Here is a 23,800-nt window from a genome sequence, read left to right on the forward strand (position 1 = left end):
GGTGGGACCAGAAATGAGGAGTTCAGGGTGTGGGAGGGGGCTCCAGGCTGTGGCAGGGGGTTGGAGTATGGGGAGGGGGGCCCCCGACTGGAGCTGCAGGCTCTGGGGTGGGGCTGGGGTTGAGGGGTTTGCAGTGCAGGAGGGGACTCCGGGCTGAGACCGAGGGGTTCGGAGGGCGGGAGAGGGTCAGGGCTGGGGGTTGGGGCATGGGAGGAGATCGGGGTGCAGGCTCCAGGTGGCGCTTAACAGAAGCAGCTGCATATCCTCCCTCTGCCTCCCACACAGAGGCGCAGCCAGGTGGCTCTGTGCACTGCCTCATCCACAGGCGCCGCCCCTGCAACTCCCATTGGCCATGGTTCCCAGCCAATGGGAGCTGCAGGGTCGGTGCTTGGGGCGGGGGCTGTACGTGGAGCCCCCTGGCTGCCCCTAAACATAGGAGCCATAGGGGAGACATGCCGCTGCTTCTGGGAGCAGCCCCCAACCTTGCTCCCTGCCTGGAGCACGGGAGCTCAAGAGTCGGATTAAATCATCTGGTAGGCCAAATGTGGCCCGTGGGACGTAGTTTGTCCACCCCTGTCTTAGAACATAGGACAGAAAAATCAGATTTTAGCTACAGATCAAAATATACAATGAATACAGGGATATGTGGTTATTGTCACAAACTCTGTAAACTTATCAATTCTTTCTCGTCTTGGGAAGAGGGAGAGAAATACTATTATTGTTTTGATTAATAACAGACTATTCCATTGATAGGGAATGCAGAGGGCTTGTCCACATGACTATTTAGTGTGTGGCAAGCTGGAGTGTAAACCTACAGCACTGTAGCCTGCCATGCACCATCTGACTGTGTGGACCCTGCTACGGAGCACTAACTAATAGTGCACTTTGACCTCCTGCTGTTTGAAACAGCAATAGCAAAAGCAGGTGAGAGGTCAAGTGGGGGGATAAGGTTGAAAAATTATACTTTGAGCCTGTGTATTCAATATTTAAATAAGGGTGTTTGATAAGTCTTTCGATTAGAATGGCACATGTGTGTCTATGGAGTTCAGACCTGACTAAATGTTTACATCTTTCAATGCACAGGCACATTCTGAATTGGGCATACTTCTATAGGGAAGTCCATAGGACATCTGCAGGTGCTAGTTAAGTTCTCATGCGTTAAAAGTTAAGCATTTGTTTGCAAAAAGAAAAGGAGTACTGTTGGTGTAGAGGGCTTCTACATCCATAGTGGCCAGGATGGCATTATCAGGAAAATCACTGATGGATTGTAGTTTCCTCAGGAAGTCAGTGGTGTCTCGAAGGTAGCTGGGAGTGCTGGTAGCCAGACAATCCTGCTGTCAGGGTGCCAATGCCTGAAATGATGGGGCGCCCAGGATTTCCAGATTTATGGATCTTGGGTAGTAGATAGAATATCCCAGGTCGGGGTTCCAGGGTTGTGTCTGTGGGGATTTGATCTTGTGCTTTTTCAGGGAGTTTCTTGAGCAAATGCTGTAGTTGCTTTTGGTAACACAATGCCATCCACAGACTCAGAAACAACTCTGACCTCATAATCAAAAAGGCTGACAAAGGGGGTGCTGTTGTCATCATGAATAGGTCGGAATATGAACAAGAGGTTGCTCGGCAGCTCTCCAACACCACTTTCTACAAGCCATTACCCTCTGATCCCACTGAGAGTTACCAAAAGCAGCTACAGCATTTGCTCAAGAAACTCCCTGAAAAAGCACAAGAACAAATCCCCACAGACACACCCCTGGAACCCCGACCTGGGATATTTTATCTACTACCCAAGATCCATAAACCTGGAAATCCTGGGCGCCCCATCATCTCAGGCATTGGCTCCCTGACTGCAGGATTGTCTGGCTATGTAGACTCCCTCCTCAGGCCCTACGCTACCAGCACTCCCAGCTACCTTCAAGACACCACTGACTTCCTGAGGAAACTACAATCCATCGGTGATCTTCCTGATAACACCATCCTGGCCACTATGGATGTAGAAGCCCTCTACACCAACATTCCACACAAAGATGGACTACAAACCGTCAAGAACACTATCCCCGATAATGTCACGGCTAACCTGGTGGCTGAACTTTGTGACTTTGTCCTTATCCATAACTATTTTACATTTGGGGACAATGTATACCTTCAAATCAGCGGCACTGCTATGGGTACCCGCATGGCCCCACAGTATGCCAACGTTTTTATGGCTGACTTAGAACAACGCTTTCTCAGCTATCGTCCCCTAACTCCCCTACTCTACTTGCGCTACATTGATAACATCTTCATCATCTGGACCCATGGAAAAGAAGCCCTTGAGGAATTTCACCATGATTTCAACAATCTCCATCCCACCATCAACCTCAGCCTGGTCCAGTCCACACAAGAAATCCACTTCCTGGACACTACAGTGCTAATAAAAGATGGTCACATAAACACCACCCTATACCGGAAACCTACTGACCGCTATTCCTACCTACATGCCTCCAGCTTTCACCCTGACCACATCACACGATCCATTGTCTACAACCAAGCACTGTGATACAACCGCATTTGCTCCAACCCCTCAGACAGAGACAGACACCTACAAGATCTCTATCAAGCATTCTTACAACTACAATACCCACCTGCGGAAGTGAAGAAACAGATTGATAGAGCCAGAAGAGTTCCCGGAAGTCACCTACTACAGGACAGGCCTAACAAAGAAAATAACAGAACGCCACTAGCCATCACCTTCAGCCCCCAACTAAAACCCCTCCAACGCATTATCAAGGATCTACAACCTATCCTGAAGGACGACCCAACACTCTCACAAATCTTGGGAGACAGGCCAGTCCTTGCCTACAGACAGTCCCCCAACCTGAAGCGAATACTCACCAGCAATCACATACCACACAACAGAACCACTAACCCAGGAACCTATCCTTGCAACAAAGCCCGTTGCCAACTGTGCCCACATATCTATTCAGGGGACACCATCACAGGGCCTAATCACATCAGCCACACTATCAGAGGCTCGTTCACCTGCACATCCACCAATGTGACATATGCCATCATGTGCCAGCAATGCCCCTCTGCCATGTACATTGGTCAAACTGGACAGTCTCTACATAAAAGAATAAATGGACACAAATCAGGTGTCAAGAATTATAACATTCATAAACCAGTTGGAGAACACTTCAATCTCTCTGGTCACTCGATTTCTGATCTCAAAGTGACTATCCTTCAACAAAAAACTTCAAAAATAGACTCCAACGAGAGACTGCTGAATTGGAATTCATTTGCAAATTGGATACAATTAACTTATGCTTGAATAGAGACTGGGAGTGGCTAAGTCATTATGCAAGGTAACCTATTTCCCCTTGTTTTTTCCTACCCCTCCGACCCCCCACTGTTCCTCAGACGTTCTTGTTAAACCCTGGATTTGTGTTGGAAATGGCCCACCTTGATTATCATACAAATTGTAAGGAGACTGATTACTTTACATAAGCTATTACCAGCAGGAGAGTGGGGTGGGGGGAGAGAAAACCTTTTGTAGTGATAATCACCCATTTTTTCATGGTTTGTGTGTATAAAAACAAACATCTTCTGTATTTTCCACAGTATGTATCCGATGAAGTGAGCTGTAGCTCACGAAAGCTTATGCTCAAATAAATTGGTTAGTGTCTAAGGTGCCACAAGTACTCCTTATGTTTTTGTCTTCCCAAGGAATCTTAAGGGTGGGTAGGGGTCAAAATCCATCTTGTAATGGATAGCTAGTTACAGTCTCAACAGAGCTTCACAATCTACTCCAGACAGAGCATTAATCACATGTAGGGGGAGGTGCAGAGAAATAGCCCAGGCCCCACATTCCCTATTTAGCATGTGCAACGGTACCCAGTCCTCCCTCTGGAGCCATTAGGTCTTTTGGGCCCCCAGGTGGAGGAGGGTCCCACCCCAAGGACCTCTTGGTGGCCTAGGGAGAAGCTCAGAAGCTCTTCGAGGGAAAGGAGCACCTGTGGCTAGGTGACCATCTTTCTTTATTGTCTGGCTGTGCAGATGCCCGGGACTCCATTGCTAAGGTGGCATATGGCCGCGTGTTTGGTTGGATTGTCCGCAAAATCAATGAACTGCTGGCTGAGAATGTGGATCCTGAGGTGGAGCTGAGGGAGATTGGTGAGTCCCAACTATTTTGCTCCTGTCAGCCCCCTGAATGCACATGCTACAGTCAAAGGGGCAAAGCACCATGGGGGTGGAGGTGTCTCTAGGACTGAATACAGGGTTGTAATTCCCAGGAGATGGTAGCCTTGGGGAAGATTATTTTCACAGTGTCTCTGGAGGACACAGTCAGAAGAGGAACCTGGCTGCACAGATGTAATTCTGGGGGAGAATGCAGTCTTTGCAATGGGGCAGAGCTTGTGCTGGGGTTTGGATTGTTGCTGGGAGTCTCACTAGAGTTCACTGGGATTTAGTTCTAGTGTTCTCTGTGAGGTGGGTCTCTGTGGGGTGGAGGGAGCTGGGGTGTAGCTGGCTGCAGGGATGGGATTGGTGTGAGGGGAATGAGACGCAGTGCAGGGGTGTCATGGCAGCCTGTGGAAGAAGCATTATGCGGGGGGGGAGAGGGTTTCACAAGGCCAAGTCTCTGAGGGGATGAGAGCTTGGTGTGAAGGCATGGGGCTCAGGGAGGGGAGTATTTAGCTGCCAAAGTTGGGGGCTTAGTTTAAGGAGTATTCAGCCACCCCATAGGTGAGTCTACAGGGGTCTATGTTGAGGCTCATCTCCCTCCTTCTAGGGATCCTGGATATCTTTGGGTTTGAGAACTTTGTGGTGAATCGTTTTGAGCAGCTCTGCATAAACTTGGCCAATGAGCAGCTGCAGCACTTCTTCAATTATGTGAGTTCCAGGTGTGACATTTTCTGGCCTGGCAGGGTGCTCCGCAGGGCGTTGGGAGAGCCATGGGAGGGCAGAGTGGTGACCTCTCCTTGTACAGTAGGGCCCCCATGGGGCTGGGGGAGCCCAGAGTGGTGATCCTGGAGCAGAGGCCTCCTCATGCATGGGGGTTACCATTGGATGGTGGGCCTGGCACAGAGGGATTGCTCACAGCAGTGATCTTGTCTTGGGGAGGTTTGAAGCTGTGACTCTGCCTTGCATGTGGAGTGTTGAGGGGAAGGATGCATGACTTGGCTGAAGGCTGTTGGTGCTGCTGGGAGCTCCAATTTTACTCTCTTCTGTGTCTCAGCATATTTTCCAACTGGAGCAGGCCGCATACCAGGAGGAAGGACTGCCCTGGGAGGAAATTACATTCAACAATAACAAACCCATTTTGGTGAGTGACCTAGAGCTGGGTGTGGGAGAGACCCCTCTAGCCCTAGGCAGAGGCCCGAGGGAGGAAGTGCTGTATCCAATGTTGGGAGGGTTAGGATCTTGGGAAAAGTTCTTTTGAAGGTGGGGGCAGAGAGTGTAGTGAGCAGATGGAGGGGAGATGGCCTCTCAGGAGAGGATGGACTGCCTTCACTCCTGTTAGGTAAGGGGCTCATCTCTTTTCCTTCTCCTGCTGCAGGACCTGTTCCTGGCCAAGCCGCTGGGGCTGCTGTCTCTCCTGGATGAGCAGAGCACGTTCCCTCAGGTATGGCAATTTGTGACTAGAGTGGTACAGGGACAAGCTGTGGATCAGAGAAGATGTTGTGGGGGCTGGTGCAACAGATGTCTGAGGAGAATCATAGAAGATTAGGGTTGGAAGAGACCTCAGGAGGTCATCTAGTCCACCCCCCTGCTCAAAGCAGGACCAACCCTGTGTTGTAATTGAAATCCAATATATTTGAAAATGTCAAAAAATATCCAAAAATATTTAGTACATTTCAGTTGGTAGTCTATTGTTTAACAGTGCGATTAAAACTGCTGTTAATCGCGATTAATTTTTTTAATTGCAATTAATTTTTTTTTAGTTAATTGCATGAGTTAACTGCCATTAATCAACAGCCCTAATAAAAAATGTACCAGGAAATTCCATATAAACACTCAAAAACCAGGAAATGGCCAACGTTAAGTTTTTCGGTATAACCTTAACATGTGTCCTGTTTGTGCATATGCATTACATTAGTCTTTAGTTATATGATCAGGTACTGTTATATATGTATGACCAGTATCTCATCCAGTGAACAAGGCAGGGTGCACTCATTCAGCAGAGGCGATTAAAAAAAAATTATAAATAATTATACTTAAACATTATTTAAAAACAAGTATTTCATTTTTATAAGGAAAACCAACTCATTCTTAAAGAGCTTGATTGTACATGCATTCATAGAATCATAGAATATCAGGGTTGGAAGGGACCTCAGGAGGTCATCTAGTCCAACCCCCTGCTCAAAGCAGGACCAATACCCAACTAAATCATCCCAGCCAGGGCTTTCTCAAGCCTAACCTTAAAAATATCTAAGGAAGGAGATTCTACCACCTCCCTACGTAACGCATTCCAGTGTTTCACCACCCTCCTAGTGAAAAAGTTTATCCTAATATCCAACCTAAACCTCCCCCACTGCAACTTGAGACCATTACTCCTTGTTCTGTCATCAGCTACCACTGAGAACAGTCTAGAGCCCTCCTCTTTGGAACCCCCTTTCAGGAAGTTGAAAGCAGCTGTCAAATCCCCCCTCATTCTTCTCTTCCACAGACTAAACAATCCCAGTTCCCTCAGCCTCTCCTCATAAGTCATGTGTTCCCGTCCCCTAATCATTTTTGTTGCCTTCCGCTGGACTCTTTCCAATTTTTCCACATCCTTCTTGTAGTGTGGGGCCCAGAACTGGACACAGTACTCCAGATGAGGCCTCACCAATGTCGAATAGACGGAAACGATCACGTCCCTCGATCTGCTGGCAAAGGCCCTAATTATACATCCCAAAATGCCATTGGCCTTCTTGGCAACAAGGGCACACTGTTGACTCCTACCCAGCTTCTCGTCCATTGTAACCCCTAGGTCCTTTTCCGCAGAACTGCTGCCGAGCCATTCGGTCCCTAGTCTGTAGCGGTGCATGGGATTCTTCCGTCCTAAGTGTAGCACTCTGCACTTGTCCTTGTTGAACCTCATCAGATTTCTTTTGGCCCAATCCTCCAATTTGTCTAGGTCCCTCTGTATCCTATCTCCACCCTCCAACGTATCTACCACTCCTCCCAGTTTAGTGTCATTTGCAAACTTGCTGAGGGTGCAATCCACACCATCCTCTAGATCATTTATGAAGATATTGAACAAAACCGACCCTTGGGGCACTCCACTTGATACCGGCTGCCAACTAGACATGGAGCCATTGATCACTACCCATTGAGCCCGACAATCTAGCCAGCTTTCTATCCACCTTATAGTCCATTCATCCAGCCCATACTTCTTTAACTTGCTGGCAAGAATACTGTGGGAGACCGTGTCAAAAGCTTTGCTAAAGTCAAGGAACAACACGTCCACTGCTTTCCCTTCGTCCACAGAGCCAGTTATCTCATCATAGATGGCAATTAGATTAGTCTAGGGAGGTGGTGGAATCTCCTTCCTTAGAAGTTTTTTAAGGTCAGGCTTGACAAAGCCCTGGCTGGGATGATTTAATTGCGTATGGGTCCTGCTTTTGAGCAGGGGGTTGGACTAGATGACCTCCTGAGGTCCCTTCCAACCCTGATATTCTATGATTCTATGATTCTAGTCAGGCATGACTTGTCCTTGGTGAATCCATGCTGACTGTTCCTGATCACTTTCCTCTCCTCTAAGTGCTTCAGAATTGATTCCTTGAGGACCTGCTCCATGATTTTTCCAGGGACTGAGGTGAGGCTGACTGGCCTGTAGTTCCCAGGATCCTCCTTCTTCCCTTTTTTAAAGATGGGCACTACATTAGCCTTTTTCCAGTCATCTGGGACCTCCCCCGATCACCATGAGTTTTCAAAGATAATGGCCAATGGCTCTGCAATCACATCCACCAACTCCTTTAGCACTCTCGGATGCAGCGGATCCGGCCCCATGGACTTGTGCTCATCCAGCTTTTCTAAATAGTCCTGAACCACTTCTTTCTCCACAGAGGGCTGGTCACCTCCTTTTGATTGCAACAAGAGTATTTACAAAGGTTCTGGCTGTAGTGGCAACCCATCTACAAGGTCAAGGTGTATCAATATTTCCTTACTTTGACTGGTTAATCGAAAGTTGAACATAACAGTTAGTGCAAGAGTCCACGTGCACCCTGAGGCTCTTATTCCAACATCTCAAGTACATTTCAAGTTGCAGTGGGGGAGGTTTAGATTGGATATTAGGAAAAACTTTTTCACTAGGAGGGTGGTGAAACACTGGAATGCGTTACCTAGGGAGGTGGTAGAATCTCCTTCCTTAGAGGTTTTTAAGGTCAGGCTTGACAAAGCCCTGGCTGGGATGATTTAACTGGGAATTGGTCCTGCTTCGAGCAGGGGGTTGGACTAGATGACCTTCTGGGGTCCCTTCCAACCCTGATATTCTATGATTCTATGATCTCAGCTTAAACACAGAAAAGGCCACTTTAACCCTATGGACTTTAGAATTATTGTGGCAAGATTGGAGCTCACCACAGAGTGAACATACTGTCTTCTCGAGAGATTCCAAATTACACACAGCTTGATCTATCACCTCCAGCAACCCCTCAGACATGTGCAATTTTGCCTTGTTTGCTTGGGACACATGGCATCATTCACACATGTAACCCTGTTTGTGAGACTCATCTACATTGCATTCAGGCATGGCTCAAGCAGGCGTACGCACCAGGCCAACACAGTCTAGACATGTTGATCATGGTACGTTGGTGAAATCTCCACTCACTGAACTGGTGGAAGGAGAGACAGAACATTTGTATGGGAATCCTATTAACCCCCTTCTTTTCCAGTAAAAAAAAAAAGGTGACATTTCTGTTGGGATGAGAAGCCCATATAAAGGGCCGTGTAGCTCAGGGCACTTTGTCCCCATTGAGACACATTATCAACATGCTAGAACTGAAAGTTGTGTATGAATCATGAAAACGCTGCTTGCTTCTGATCTAGAATCAGCACATGCAGATTGTCAGACAATATGAAAGCTGTCTGCTATATCAACAAGTAGGGCAAAGCAAGATCCTCTCACTTGAGCACAGAAGTGACAACCTCTGGAACTGGCTCATTCACCATCACATCGCACTGTCTGCGGTTCACGTACGGGGAAACAAACCATGTTAGCTGACAGGCTTAGCAGGCATTTTTCTGGGGACCATGAGTGGGAACTACAAGACCAGGTGACACAGAATATATTCTTTCATTGGGGTCTTCTGTTCAGGGATCTGTCTCCATCAAGCGAAAACAGAGATTGTCAGAGATACTGTTCCAGGGATGCTTGAGGCCCAAATTCAACCAGAGATGCCTTCCTGCTTAAATGATTGGATCATCTGATATACACATTTCTTCCAATTCCCCAGCTGCTGAAAGTGCTGGTAAAGGTCAGGCAAGGCAAGGCAAAAGTCATCCTGGTGATACCAATATGGTCAAGGCAATTCTGGTTCCCTGTGTTACTCCAGCTGTCCACTCATTCTCACCTCTGCATCCCATTGTCAGCTGACCTACTTACTCGGGACAGAAGCATACCGTCCCAGCCCAGCATTTCTGTACCTATCAGTAGAGCTGGGACTTGAGTGATAGTGGAGAATGTCAAAAAATATCAGTGTAGATGCTAAGCGTACAAAGTGAACAAACCAAACGCAAAGAAATATCATTTTCACGGATAATCCTATAGCATCTTGCCTGATACTTGAAGTAACAGCAAGTGAAACATTTCCTTACCGAAGAGTGATACATTTTTATGCTGATTTCCATTTACTTTTGGCATTATTCGATTACATTCCCCAAATCTTTGAAGCTAGCTCCCTGTGAAGTCATGTTGGCTGCTGCTGCTCTTTGCATTTTTCCCCCAAAGGAATTACACCCTGAGCACTTTAAGGAGTTTTAGTATTCTCCAGCTGACCTGGTAGATTTTTATCCTTCCTCACAATGTACCAAGCCTATTAGATTTTTTATTTTATTTTATTTTTTTTTTTTTAATTCCCACAAATTTGCTTTAGGTCTTGATCATACAGATAGCCCACTTGATTTCAATGGGACCACTCGTGTGTAAAGTTAAATATGTGTATAAGTGTTTGCAGAATCAGGGTCTTTGCCTCTTTCGTTATGCCATTTAGAGTTCAAAGATCTGTAAGTCAGAGAGGAACATTAGACCCATAGAATCATAGAAGATTAGGGTTGGAAGAGACCTCAGGAGGTCATCTAGTCCAACCCCACGCTCAAAGCAGAACCAACCCCAACAAAATCAACCCAGGAGTCAAGCCAGGCCCTAAAAACCTCTAAGAATGAAGATTCCACCATTCATATAGTTTCACTTTGAAATATTGTAGCTGTACCTGGGATATGGCATCATCTCTGTGCAACACATAATAGACAAACTGAAAGGACCTGCTGCATAACACAGGCCACAGAATTTCACCCAGTAACTCCTTCACTGAGCCTAGTAACTTGTGACTGAGATTGTGTGAGTCTCTTCCTAAAAGATCCATTAAATCTTGATTTAAAGACTTCAATTGATGGAGAATCCGACACATCTCTTTGTTCAAATGTGGGTGGATGCCAATCTGGGAAGCTAGTGGGTGGATTTACAGTATGGGCATTTGCAGAAAGGCTAAGTAGCTGTTGGTAGAGGGAGTTGCTGCATGGACAAGAATTCTCTTCATCACTGTCTCAGCTTTTAGGGTGGCTTTTATTGTATTTGTATTGTATTGAAATGTGTTTCTAGTCAGTTGTAGATCCCTGCCCAGTGTCTTGGTGGGAATGGAGATGCTGTATAAATAATAACTATTAATTTCTCATTTTGTGGGATTTTACTATCAAATCTCTTGTGTTGCAGGCGACTGATAAAACCTTTGTGGATAAACTGAACAGCACCTTCAAGGGGAACTCACACTTCCAGCCATGTAGGGGCCGTGTGCTAGGGTTCAGCATCATTCACTATGCAGGGAAGGTAAGTACTTTTTAGGGTACAAAATGGCACTCTGTCTCATGTGAGTGAAAGAGATGGTGTGTGATCCAGGGCCCATGGGGGTATGGGTGGGAGAGATGTGCTCCTGGGGGGCCACTTCTTAAGTGAGGTTGGGCTCTCTAGAAGGTATCCTATTTAACATAGTTATCAATGACCTGGAAGAAAACATAAAATTATTGCTGATAAAGTCTTCAGATGAACCAAAAATTGGGGGCGTAGTAATTAACGAAGAGGACAGGTCACTGATTCAGGGTGATCTCAGTCTCTTGGTAAACTGGGGGCAGGTAAACAGTATGAGTTTTAATGTAGCTAAATATAAATGTATACATCTAGGAACAAAGAATGTAGGCCATACTTAGCCCTTGTCTACACTACAAAGTTTTGTCGGCAAAAGTTATGCCACTTTAAAACCGCTGTTGCGTGTCCACACTAGCTCCTGGTGTCAGGAGAGTGCATCCTTGCTAACAGCTCTTGCATTGACACAAAGAGCAATGCACCTGTAGCTATCCTACTGTGCAATTGCCTGCAGGGTGCTTTGGGAACGGTTTGCAATGCCTCATGGGACAGGTACGGCATCACATGATGCAGGTTCTTCTTCGAGTGGTGTCCCTGTGGGTGCTCCACTCTAGATGTCAGTGCATCCCTGTGCTGGAGATTTTTCGCAGCAGTACTCAGTCGGGAGAGGGGCGTGCACAGGAGCTGTCTCGTGCAGCTGTTGGCGCCTCCTGTAGTGCGTGCACCCCCGACCGTCACCTCAGTTCCTTCTCAACTGACCTTGGCTGCAGATTGAGCTCCGCGGCAGTACTCTCTTTGATACATTCGGGGGCGGGGGGGGGGAGTTAAAGTTACATAAGAACTTCTTATTAATCTATACTTAGTTGCATAGTTTCATTAGTATTAGTCTGTATATAGAAAAGGAGTACTTGTGGCACCTTAGAGACTAACAAATTTATTTGAGCATAAGCTTTCGTGAGCTACAGCTCACTTCATCGGATGCATTCAGTGGAAAATACAGTGGGGAGATTTGTATACACAGAGAACATGAAACAATGGGTGTTACCATACAGACTGTAACAAGAGTGATCAGGAAAGGTGAGCTATTACCAGCAGGAAGGGGGTGAGGGAAGAGGCGGGGGAACCTTTTGTAGAGATAATCAAGGTGGGCATCTTCATCAAGTAGATTAGGGGACGAGAACTGAGGACGAGAACTGAGGAACCCAGAAGTTACCTACTACAGGACAGGCCCAACAAAGAAAATAACAGAACACCACTAGCCATCACCTTCAGCCCCCAACTAAAACCTCTCCAATGCATCATCAAGGATCTACAACCTATCCTGAAGGATGACCCATCACTCTCACAGATCTTGGGAGACAGGCCAGTCCTTGCTTACAGACAGCCCCCCAACCTGAAGCAAATACTCACCAGCAACCACACACCACACAACAGAAACACTAACCCAGGAACCTATCTTTGCAACAAAGCCTGTTGCCAACTGTGTCCACATATCTATTCAGGGGACACCATCATAGGGCCTAATCACATCAGCCACACTATCAGAGGCTCGTTCACCTGCACATCTATCAGTGTGATATATGCCATCATGTACATTGGCCGGACTGGACAATCTCTACGTAAAAGAATAAATGGACACAAATCAAATGTCAAGAATTATAACATTAAAAAACCAGTCGGAGAACACTTCAATCTCTTTGGTCACTTGCTTACAGACCTAAAAGTGGCAATTCTTCAACAAAAAAACTTCAAAAACAGACTCCAATGAGAGACTGCTGAATTGGAATTAATTTGCAAACTGGATACAATTAACTTAAGCTTGAATAAAGACTGGGAGTGGATGTGTCATTACACAAAGTAAAACTATTTCCCCTTGTTTATTTCCCCTTCTACTGTTCTTGTAGAGTGGTGGAAATGGCTCACCTTGATTATCACTACAAAAGGTTCCCCCGCCTCTTCCCCCCGCCCCCACCGCTCTCCTCCTGGTAATAGCTCGCCTTTCCTGATCACTCTTGTTACAGTCTGTATGGTAACACCCATTGTTTCATGTTCTCTGTGTATATAAATCACCCCACTGTATTTTCCACTGAATACATCCGATGAAGTGAGCTGTAACCCACGAAAGCTTATGCTCAAATAAATTTGTTAGTCTCTAAGTTGCCACAAGTACTCCTTTTCTTTTTACGGATACAGACTACACGGCTGCTACTCTGAAACCAGTCTGTATATAGTTTACATAGTTTTTTTAGTTCCTCTTACAGGTTTTTCTTCTTCAACAACAACAAATTCTTTACTTAGTTGTCCGTTTAGGAATAGCTCTACGGTTTACCACTTCAATTAACTCCCACCCTCATCTATTGAGCAGGGGAGAGGCTTAACTGAAGTCATGCTGGGCTCAACAGGGTTTAAAAAATGTGACTCCTGCCATGAACCGATGCTGGTCTCTGACAGCCACGCATCCTGCATACAGTGTCTGGGATAAACTCATATCTCCAAGAAATGCATACACTGCAGCAATTTGAAGTCAAGAGCAAGACGTAATAGGGATCTCCATTTGAAAATGCTTCTGATGGAGAAATCCCTCCAACCGCTGCAAGAGACGTTCTCCGGGGAGTCTCATAAACCGAGATTCCTAAGCTACGATAAGGTTCCGACTTCCAAAACTATCAGGAGGCGAGCCTCGACCTCTCCAAGGAACTCTCACAAAAAGAGAGCTTCTCCAGCAAGGTCTTTACCCTCAGTGCTCCACTCATCCAGAAAGAGCACTTATAAGGCACTGGGCTCCTCCAGCACCATCTGTCAGCGGACCTCTGCCAAGCCCCAAAATGCAGCACCGGAGTTGAGACGTCAAGTCTCCTCCATGGCACTGACTATCCCAGTGTGGCATGCAACACAGGCAGCGGCAATGCAATCAATGCTGCCACCACTGGCACCAGCTCCAGACTTGATGTCGGCTAACAAACTGAATCCGGCACTGGTCAGGGCTCAAATGGTTGACTGCAACCCCGAGGCGGGACCAATGCAACTGCTACATCATACTGACATAGCAGTTTCTTCTGCACCACAGTCACCACTGCTCAAAACCGAACACTCCCCGAGCTACATAGCATGGTACTATCCTTCATCTCCTGCACCGATCTCCATGCATAGTGGTGAGGAAGGAGACGTGCAGGACAACCGCTTCTCTGTGTTCATCCCCATCACAGATGAGACCTACATGGAACACTATGAAGCCTAAGACTCATCGCTCCAAGCATTCACAGCCCTGCTATGCGCAGCACTGGCCTTACCCATTACCACCTTGTGACATTATTGACTTGAACTGGGACCGTATAGAACATTGTTGCAACCAAGGTCCTGTAGTGGCACCAAATATTGTATAAAGGGGGTCAAATAAAGTGTCTAAGATGAGGTTATGGTTTGCTGGTTAGGATTATGCTATCTGTTTGCATGTATCATTTTGTATTTAAAGATATAAGTATTGGCTCTATACTGTCTGTATTCCAAACTTATGCTATGCTTCTGGGTGACACCCCAGACAAGTTGGTGTCAGCTCTGCCTAGCCTGTTTGATGGCCCATTAAGGACCATCAGCTATACAAGTGACCCAATGAGAGAAGGCAGACATGCCTCGTGACTCAGCAAGGTATGCAGGGACCTGCCGATGGACAGAACTCTGAGGGTTTTCCAGGCCATGTGGTGGACAGCTTGTCCTTGGGACAAAGAAAGAAAGACCACATGGCAAGAGAGTATAAAAAGCTGCTGCAGCTCCTCCAGCTGGTCTTCAATCCTGCTTCTTACCTCTGGAGGGACTTTGCTACGCTGAAGCTTTGCACCAAGGACTGAATGACCCATCCCAGCTGCGGATGTACTCCAGAGACTTGATTTGAACCTGCACTTTATTCCATCACTGCTGCAAGCTCGAACCAAGAACTTTGCCATTCCTGTATGTAATTGATTCCATTTAACCAATTCTAGCACTCATCTCTATCTTTTTCCTTTTATGAATAAACCTTTAGATTTTAGATTCTAAAGGATTGGCAACAGCGTGATTTGTGGGTAAGGTCTGATTTATATATTGACCTGGGTCTGGGGCTTGGCCCTTTGGGGTCGAGGGAACCTCTTTTTTTAACCATTCATCCCCATAAGGAGTGGCACTGGTGGTGATACTGGGAAACTGGAGTGTCTAAGGGAATTGCTTGTGTGACTTGTGGTTAGCCAGTGCTGTAAAACCAAAGTCTTCTCTGTTTGGCTGGTTTGGTTTGCCTTGATGGGCATAGAAACCCCAGCCTTGGGCTGTAACTGCCCTGCTTTAAGCAATTTGTCCTGAATTGGCACGCTCAGTTGGGTCCCGCCAGAACCAGCCTTGTTACACACCTTACCCCATGTAATGGCCACAAGGGGGGTCTGTCATAAATATAAAGGGAAGGGTAACCACCTTTCTGTATACAGTGCTATAAAATCCCTCCTGGCCAGAGGCAAAACCCTTTCACCTGTAAAGGATTAAGAAGCTAAGATAACCTCGCTAGCACCTGACTAAAATGACCAATGAGGAGACAAGATACTTTCAAAGCTGGAGGGGGAGAAACAAAGGGTCTGTCTGTCTGTTTGATGCTTTTGCCGGGAACAGATCAGGAATGCAGTCTCAGAAACTCTGTTAAGTTAGTAAGTAATCTAGCTAGAAATGCGTTAGATTTCCTTTTGTTTATTGGCTGGTAAAATACACTGTGCTGAATTGAGTGTATATTCCTGTTTTTGTGTCTTTTTGTAGCTTAAGGTTTTGCCTAGAGGGATTCTCTATGTTTTGAATCTGTAAGGTATTTACCATCCTGATTTTACAGAGGTGATTTTTTTATCTTTTCTTTAATTAAGATTCTTCTTTTAAGAACCTGATTGATTTTTCATTGTTCTTAAGATCCAAGGGTTTGGGTCTGTGTTCACCTATGCAAATTGGTGAGGATTTTTATCAAGCTTTCCCCAGGAAAGGGGGTGTAGGGCTTGGGGGGATATTGATTCACCAAGGGAAGGTCATGCCTGACTAATCTAATCGCCTTCCTTGATGAGATTACTGGTTCTGTGGATGAAGGGAAAGCAGTGGACGTATTGTTTCTTGACTTTAGCAAAGCTTTTGACACGGTTTCCCACAGTATTCTTGTCAGCAAGTTAAGGAAGTATGGGCTGGATGAATGCACTATAAGGTGGGTAGAAAGTTGGCTAGATTGTCGGGCTCAACGGGTAGTGATCAATGGCTCCATGTCTAGTTGGCAGCCGGTATCAAGTGGAGTGCCCCAAGGGTCGGTGCTGGGGCCGGTTTTGTTCAATGTCTTCATAAATGATCTGGAGGATGGTGTGGATTGCACTCTCAGCAAATTTGCGGATGATACTAAACTAGGAGGAGTGGTAGATACGCTGGAGGGCAGGGATAGGATACAGAGGGACCTAGACAAATTGGAGGATTGGGCCAAAAGAAATCTGATGAGGTTCAACAAGGATAAGTGCAAGGTCCTGCACTTAGGACGGAAGAATCCCATGCACCGCTACAAACTAGGGACCGAATGGCTAGGCAGCAGTTCTGCGGAAAAGGACGTAGGGGTTACAGTGGACGAGAAGCTGGATATGAGTCAACAGTGTGCCCTTGTTGCCAAGAAGGCCAATGGCATTTTGGGGTGTATAAGTAGGGGCATTCCCAGCAGATCGAGGGACGTGATCGTTCCCCTCTATTCGACATTGGTGAGGCCTCATCTGGAATACTGTGTCCAGTTTTGGGCCCCACACTTCAAGAAGGATGTGGATAAATTGGAGAGAGTCCAGCGAAGGGCAACAAAAATGATTAGGGGTCTGGAACACATGACTTATGAGGAGAGGCTGAGGGAACTGGGATTGTTTAGTCTTCAGAAGAGAAGAATGAGGGGGGATTTGATAGCTGCTTTCAACTACCTGAGAGGTGGTTCCAAAGAGGATGGTTCTAGACTATTCTCAGTGGTAGAAGATGACAGGACAAGGAGTAATGGTCTCAAGTTGCAGTGCGGGAGGTTTAGGTTGGATATTAGGAAAAACTTTTTCCCTAGGAGGGTGGTGAAACACTGGAATGAGTTACCTAGGGAGGTGGTAGAATCTCCTTCCTTAGAAGTTTTTAAGGTCAGGCTTGAGAAAGCCCTGGCTGGGATGATTTAGTTGGGGATTGGTCCTGCTTTGAGCAGGGGGTTAGACTAGATGACCTCCTGAGGTCCCTTCCAACCCTGATATTCTATGATTCTCTGATTTTGTGGGAAGACGTCTCCAAGTGGGCTCTTTCCCTGTTCTTTGTTTAACACGCTTGGTAGTGGCAGCATAGGGTTCAAGGACAAGGCAAATTTGTACCTTAGGAACGTTTTTAACCTTAGCTGGTAAGAATAAGCTTAGGGGGTCTTTCATGCAGGTCCCCACATCTGTATCCTAGAGTTCAGAGTGAGGAAGGAACCTTGACAGGGTCCTTGGGCCACATACCAGAACTCATATTCTGATCCCCCTTCCCGAACCAGAAGAGGATTCAGAGTACACCCATCATTACCACATAGAGAAACCTCTGACCCCCCTGACACAGAAATAGAAGAGGAAGAGATACTATCACAGGCAGACCTGGATGATTCACCACTTGCCCTACACTCATCTTTCACACCAAACGAAGCTGTGACGCCATCTACCCCTACGACACCAGATGACCTGAAACAGTTCCAAGAACTCTTCAAAAGAGTAGCAAACAGCCAAGAAATTGCCTTACATGAGGTGCAGAAGAAACAAGATAAATTGTTAATCTTACAGGTGGCATCATTGACCAAGGTCGTCCTCCCCATGGATGAGGCTATAATGGAGCCTGCGGAGGTAATATGGCAAACACCAGCATCTGCACCACCCATCAACAAAAGGGCTGACAGGAAATACTTTGTTCCAGCCAAAGGCATGGAATTTTTGTTTTCACACCCTCAAGCCTGTTCTCTGGTAGTAGAGGCTGCCAGTCAGCGCAGTAAATAGCCTCATTTCTGCTCCACACCACAAGATAAAGAACACAAGAGACTGGACCTCTTTGGGTGGAAAGTTTACTCGTCAGCCACCCTTCTGCTTAGACTTGCCAACTATTCTGCTCTACTAGCAAATTACGACTACTCTAACTATAGTAAAATACAAGCGCTCGTGGAGGACCTCCCCAAGCATAAACGTCCTCAACGCGATGCCATTGTCAATGAGGGTCAGTTAATAGCCCGCACAGCGCCACAAGCCTCAATGGATGTAGTGGACACAGCTGCCCGAACAACTGCAACAACTGTGGTTATGAGAAGAGCATCATGGTTGCCAGCTTCAGGAATTCCGAAAGAACTACAGCTAAAAGAAGAGGACCTCCACTTCGATAGGGATAAACTATTCTCGTCTCAAACAGACGATGTCCTTCATACCGTGAAGGACTCCGGAGCGACGCAGAGTATACTAGGCATACACCCACCGCCTGACAAATGTCCACACTTTACACCACACCAGAGGCCATGAGACGCCTTGTTTAACTGTCAACAACCACGATACTTTGCTGAGAACAGACGCAAACAACGAGCTCAGAGACTACAAGCTCCGCAGAACCAGGCCTCGTCCAACCGTCCATCTACATCTAAGCCACAATTTTGAAGTATTGGTAGAGGGTATGCATGACCTCTCCACACCTCTACCGCAAACAAATACCCCATCCCACAACTTTGGTCACTGCCTATGCCCATTTCACTATTCCTGGGCTGCGATAACCACAGATCAATGGTGGTTATCACATTCCAGTGTTTCACCACCCTCCTAGTGAAAAAGTTTTTCCTAATATCCAACCTAAATCTCCCCCACTGTAACTTGAGACCATTACTCCTTGTTCTGTCATTTGCCACCACTGAGAACAGTCTAGAGCCATCCTCTTTGGAACCCCATTTCAGGTAGTTGAAAGCAGCTATCAAATCCCCCTTCATTCTTCTCTTCTGAAGACTAAATATCCCCAGTTCCCTCAGCCTCTCCTCATAAGTCATGTGTTCCAGTCCCCTAATCATTTTTGTTGCCCTCCGCTGGACTCTTTCCAATTTTTCCACATCCTTCTTGTAGTGTAGGGCCCAAAACTGGACACAGTACTCCAGATGAGGCCTCACCAATGTCAAATAGAGGGGAACGATCACGTCCCTCAATCTGCTGGCAATGCCCCTACTTATACATCCCAAAATGCCATTGGCCTTCTTGGCAACAAGGGCACACTGCTGACTCATATTCAACTTCTCGTCCACTGTAACCCCTAGGTCCTTTTCTGCAGGACTGCTGCCGAGCCATTCGGTCCCTAGTCTGTAGCGGTGCATGGGATTCTTCCGTCCTAAGTGCAGGACTCTGCACTTGTCCTTGTTGAACCTCATCAGATTTCTTTTGGCCCAATCCTCCAATTTGTCTAGGTCCCTCTGTATCCTATCCTATCCCTACCCTACAGCGTATCTACCACTCCTCCCAGTTTAGTGTCATCTGCAAACTTGCTGAGGGTGTAATCCACACCATCCTCCAGATCATTTATGAAGATATTGAACAAAAACGGCCCCAGGACCGACCCCTGGGGCACTCCACTTGATACCGGCTGCCAACTAGACATGGAGCCGTTGAGCCCGACAATCTAGCCAGCTTTCTATCCACCTTATAGTCCATTCATCCAGCCCATACTTCTTTAACTTGCTGACAAGAATACTGTGGGAGACCGTGTCAAAAGCTGTGCTAAAGTCAAGGAACAATACGTCCACCGCTTTCCCTTCATCCACAGAGCCAGTTATCTCGTCATAGAAGGCAATTAGATTAGTCAGGCATGACTTGCCCTTGGTGAATCCATGCTGACTATTCCTGATCACTTTCCTCTCCTCTAAGTGGTTCAGAATTGATTCCTTGAGGACCTGTTCCATGATTTTTCCAGGGACTGAGGTGAGGCTGACTGGCCTGTAGTTCCCCAATCCTCCTTCTTCCCTTTTTTAAAGATGGGCACTACATTAGCCTTTTTCCAGTCATCCGGGACTTCCCCCAATCGCCATGAGTTTTCAAAGATAATGGCCAATGGCTCTGCAATCACATCCGCCAACTCCTTTAGCACTCTCGGATGCAACGGATCCGGCTCCATGGACTTGTGCTCATCCAGCTTTTCTAAATAGTCCCGAACCACTTCTTTCTCCACAGAGGGCTGGTCACTACCTCCCCATGCTGTGCTGCCCAGTGCAGCAGTCTGGGAGCTGACCTTGTTCATGAAGACAGAGGCAAAAAAAGCATTGAGTACATTAGCTTTTTCCACATCCTCTGTCACTAGGTTGCCTCCCTCATTCAGTAAGGGGCCCACACTTTCCTTGACTTTCTTCTTGTTGCTAACATACCTGAAGAAACTCTTCTTGTTACTCTTAACATCTCTTGCTAGCTGCAATTCCAGGTGTGATTTGGCCTTCCTAATTTCACTCCTGCAAGCCCGAGCAATATATTTATACTCATCCCTGGTCATTTGTCCAATCTTCCACTTCTTGTAAGCTTCTTTTTTGTATTTAAGAGCAGCAAGGATTTCAATGTTAAGCCAAGCTGGTCGCCTGCCATATTTACTATTCTTTCTACGCATTGGGATGGTTTGTCTCTGTAACCTCAATAAGGATTCTTTAAAATACAGCCAGCTCTCCTGGACTCCTTTCCTCCTCATGTTATTCTCCCAGGGGATCTTGCCCATCAGTTCCTTGAGGGAGTCAAAGTCTGTTTTTCTGAAGTCCAGGGTATGTATTCTGCTGCTCTCCTTTCTTCCATGTGTCAGGATCCTGAACTCGACCATTTCATGGTCACTGCCTCCCAGGTTCCCATCCACTTTTGCTTCCCCTATTAATTCTTCCCGGTTTGTGAGCAGCAGGTCAAGAAGAGCTCTGCCCCTAGTTGGTTCTTCCAGCACTTGCACCAGGAAATTGTCCCCTACACTTTCCAAAAACTTCCTGGATTGCCTATGCACCACTGTATTGCTATCCCAGCAGATATCAGGGTGATTGAAGTGTCCCATGAGAACCAGGGCCTGCGATCTAGTAACTTCTGCGAGTTGCCGGAAGAAAGCCACAGTAGACCTGTCTCACCAGCTAGGTCGATAGATAAACTAAAAGAAATCCTCCCTGGAACCAGCTCAGCACTTGGGCTTTATTGGAGCCGACTTAGACTCCATACAAGCTAAGGCAATATTACCAAACCTCAGGTTCACGACATTGACCAATCTTATTTCCACAGTGACCATCAGCCCACAAGCTTCAGTGAGGACCTGCCTTCAGATTCTGGGACATAGGGCAGCTACGACTTTCATAGTAAAGTATACCAGACTCCATTTGCGCTGTCTGCAGCACTGGTTGAGCATAGTCTGTGCACCCAGCAAACACTCTCTCAACAGATGTGTGACACTACCACCAAGGGTTATCCTCTCCCTACAATGGTGGACACAACCAGGCAATGTATGCTCAGGGATTCCCTTTCAACAAGACCCCCCCCGTCTGTGACTATTACAACAGACGCCTCCCTGATAGGTCCGGGCGTACACTTGGGTCACCACAATGTACAAGGCAAGTGGTCTGCGACGGAAACCTCACTACATATCAATGTCCCTTAACTCCACGTGGGTACACAGTGCATGCCACCACTTCCTCCCACTTATATGGCAGACTTCAATCTCTATTGTCACCGACAATGTGGCATGCATGTTTTACATCAATTGCCAAGGGGGAGCCAGGTCTCACTCGCTATGCATAGAAGCCATGAAACTTGTGGAACTTGTGCATCCGCAACAATATAAACATCACAGCGTCATACCTACCGGGATGCCAAAACACTACTGCCGACAACTTCAGCAGGCACTTCTCACAGGAACATGAGTGGGAAATTCATGTCAGAGTTCTCAGCACGATATTCCAAAAATGGGGCCACCCAGTGATCGACCTGTTCGCCTCAGCGACAAACTACAAATGTCCACTCTTTTACTCCAGGGCCAGCCTGGCACCGGGATTGTTAGGGGATGCCTTCCTCATCCTGTGGAATGCATCACTCATGTATGTCTTCCTGCTGATACCAATGATCCCATGGGTCATCCGCAAGATACGAATCAACAGAGCATACATCATTCTCATTGTCCCCACATGGCCCAGACAGACTTGGTTTCCGTACCTGTCATGCCTAGCAGTCTGTGCCCCACAACCGCTGCCCTTATAGATGGACCTCCTGTCCCAGAACAAGGGCCTGATGCTCCATCCAGACTCAGCAAAGCTCTATCTCAAAGGTGGCTCCTGTGTGGTTCCAACATGGAGAATTGAACTGCTCGGAGAAAGTAAAACAGGTATTACTAAATAGCCGTCACCTCACCACTAGGAATACTTACCACCACAAGTGGAGAAGATTCTCCCTTTGGTGCCAGCAAAAACAGCTGGACGCGACTAAGGCGCCTCTAGCTATGATCCTAGACTACCTACTAGAACTGAAGGAAACGGGGTTAGCCATAAGTTCTGTTAAAGTACACCTGGCTGCCATCACTGCCTCCATGAGCGATAGAAGGGGCTTCAATATTCGCTCACCCGATTACACAATGCTTTCTTGCAGATATACAGAACATGCACCCAGAAGTATGCCAACCTATGCCACCATGGGATCTCAATCTTGTGCTCAAATGTCTCACAAGACCACCCTTCGAACCTCTAGCAATCTGCTCGCTCTTACATATGTCAATGAATGCCACTAGGAATGCAACCATCACGTCTGCAAGACATGTCAGCGAAATAGGAGTGTTGATGGCTGTACCATCGTACACTGTATTTACCAAAGACAAAATCATGTTATGTCCTCACCCAAAATTCTTGCCCAAAGTGACTACACATTTTCATATTAACCAAACCATACACTTACCTGCCTTCTATCCCAAGCCACATAAGGATTCTCAAGAAGCAACGTTACACACGCTAGATGTCAGATGGGCTGTAGCCTTCAACTTGGACAGAACTAAACCATTTCACAAGTCACCAAGACTGTTCGTCTCTACAGCAGAACGCTCCAAAGGTTCTACAGTATCGACCCAGAGACTCTCCAAATGAGTCTCTTCCGGTATTCAAACTTGCTACCACCTACAGAACAAAGAATGCCCTGTGGGCATCAGATCCCACTCAACACAAGCCATGGCAACATCAATCGCATTCTTGAACAATGTCCCCTTAATAGATGTTTGTAGAGCTGCAACCTGGACATTGGAGCACACTTTTGCAAAGCATTACGCTATCACCCAAGGCCTTATCTCAGTTTCTATCATTGGCCTCACAGTGCTCTCATCACACACTTATACGTAACTCCAAACCCCTGCCATCCCTAGGGGGATACTGCTCTACAAGCACCTAGAGTGGAGCACCCACAGGGACATCGCTCAAAGAAGTTACTCACCTTGTGAAGTACCGATGGTTCTTTGAGATGTGTGTCCCCGTGGGTGCTCCACTACCCACCCTCCTCCCTTCTACTTCAGAGTTCACACAGCCGAGCTCTGCGGTGGGGAGGGGACGGAGGGGACGGTCGGGGGTGTGTGCGCTACAGGAGGCACCAATGGCTGCACGAGACAGCTCCTGTGCGCGCCCTTCCCCCGACCGAGTACTGCGGCGAAAAATCTCCGATCTCTGGCGCAGAGACACACCAACACCTAGAGTGGCGCACCTACAGGGACACACATCTCAAAGCACCGTCGTTACTGCACAAGGTGAGTAACTTC

General features: G+C 46.9%; 1 protein-coding gene across 6 annotated transcripts in view; it reads left to right on the plus strand.

The window, feature by feature from the left end:
• The window catches only part of LOC311520947 (myosin-IIIb-like), a 156,052-nt gene that overhangs the window by 22,789 nt on the left and 109,463 nt on the right, over positions 1–23,800 (plus strand). For all 6 annotated transcript variants that reach the window (XR_014711733.1, XR_014711734.1, XR_014711735.1 and 3 more), the window contains exons 10-14: positions 4,033–4,149; positions 4,766–4,866; positions 5,213–5,299; positions 5,534–5,599; positions 10,889–11,002. Coding sequence is in view for 3 of the 6 variants with exons in the window: in XM_084628940.1 (XP_084485066.1) it covers positions 4,033–4,149; positions 4,766–4,866; positions 5,213–5,299; positions 5,534–5,599; positions 10,889–11,002 (485 nt within the window). In the remaining 3 variants the exon portion in view is untranslated. The remainder of the gene's footprint in view (positions 1–4,032; positions 4,150–4,765; positions 4,867–5,212; positions 5,300–5,533; positions 5,600–10,888; positions 11,003–23,800) is intronic.

This window comes from Lepidochelys olivacea (genome assembly GCF_965140295.1).
Source record: "Lepidochelys olivacea isolate rLepOli2 genome assembly, chromosome: 5".
Lineage (NCBI taxonomy): Eukaryota > Metazoa > Chordata > Testudines > Cheloniidae > Lepidochelys > Lepidochelys olivacea.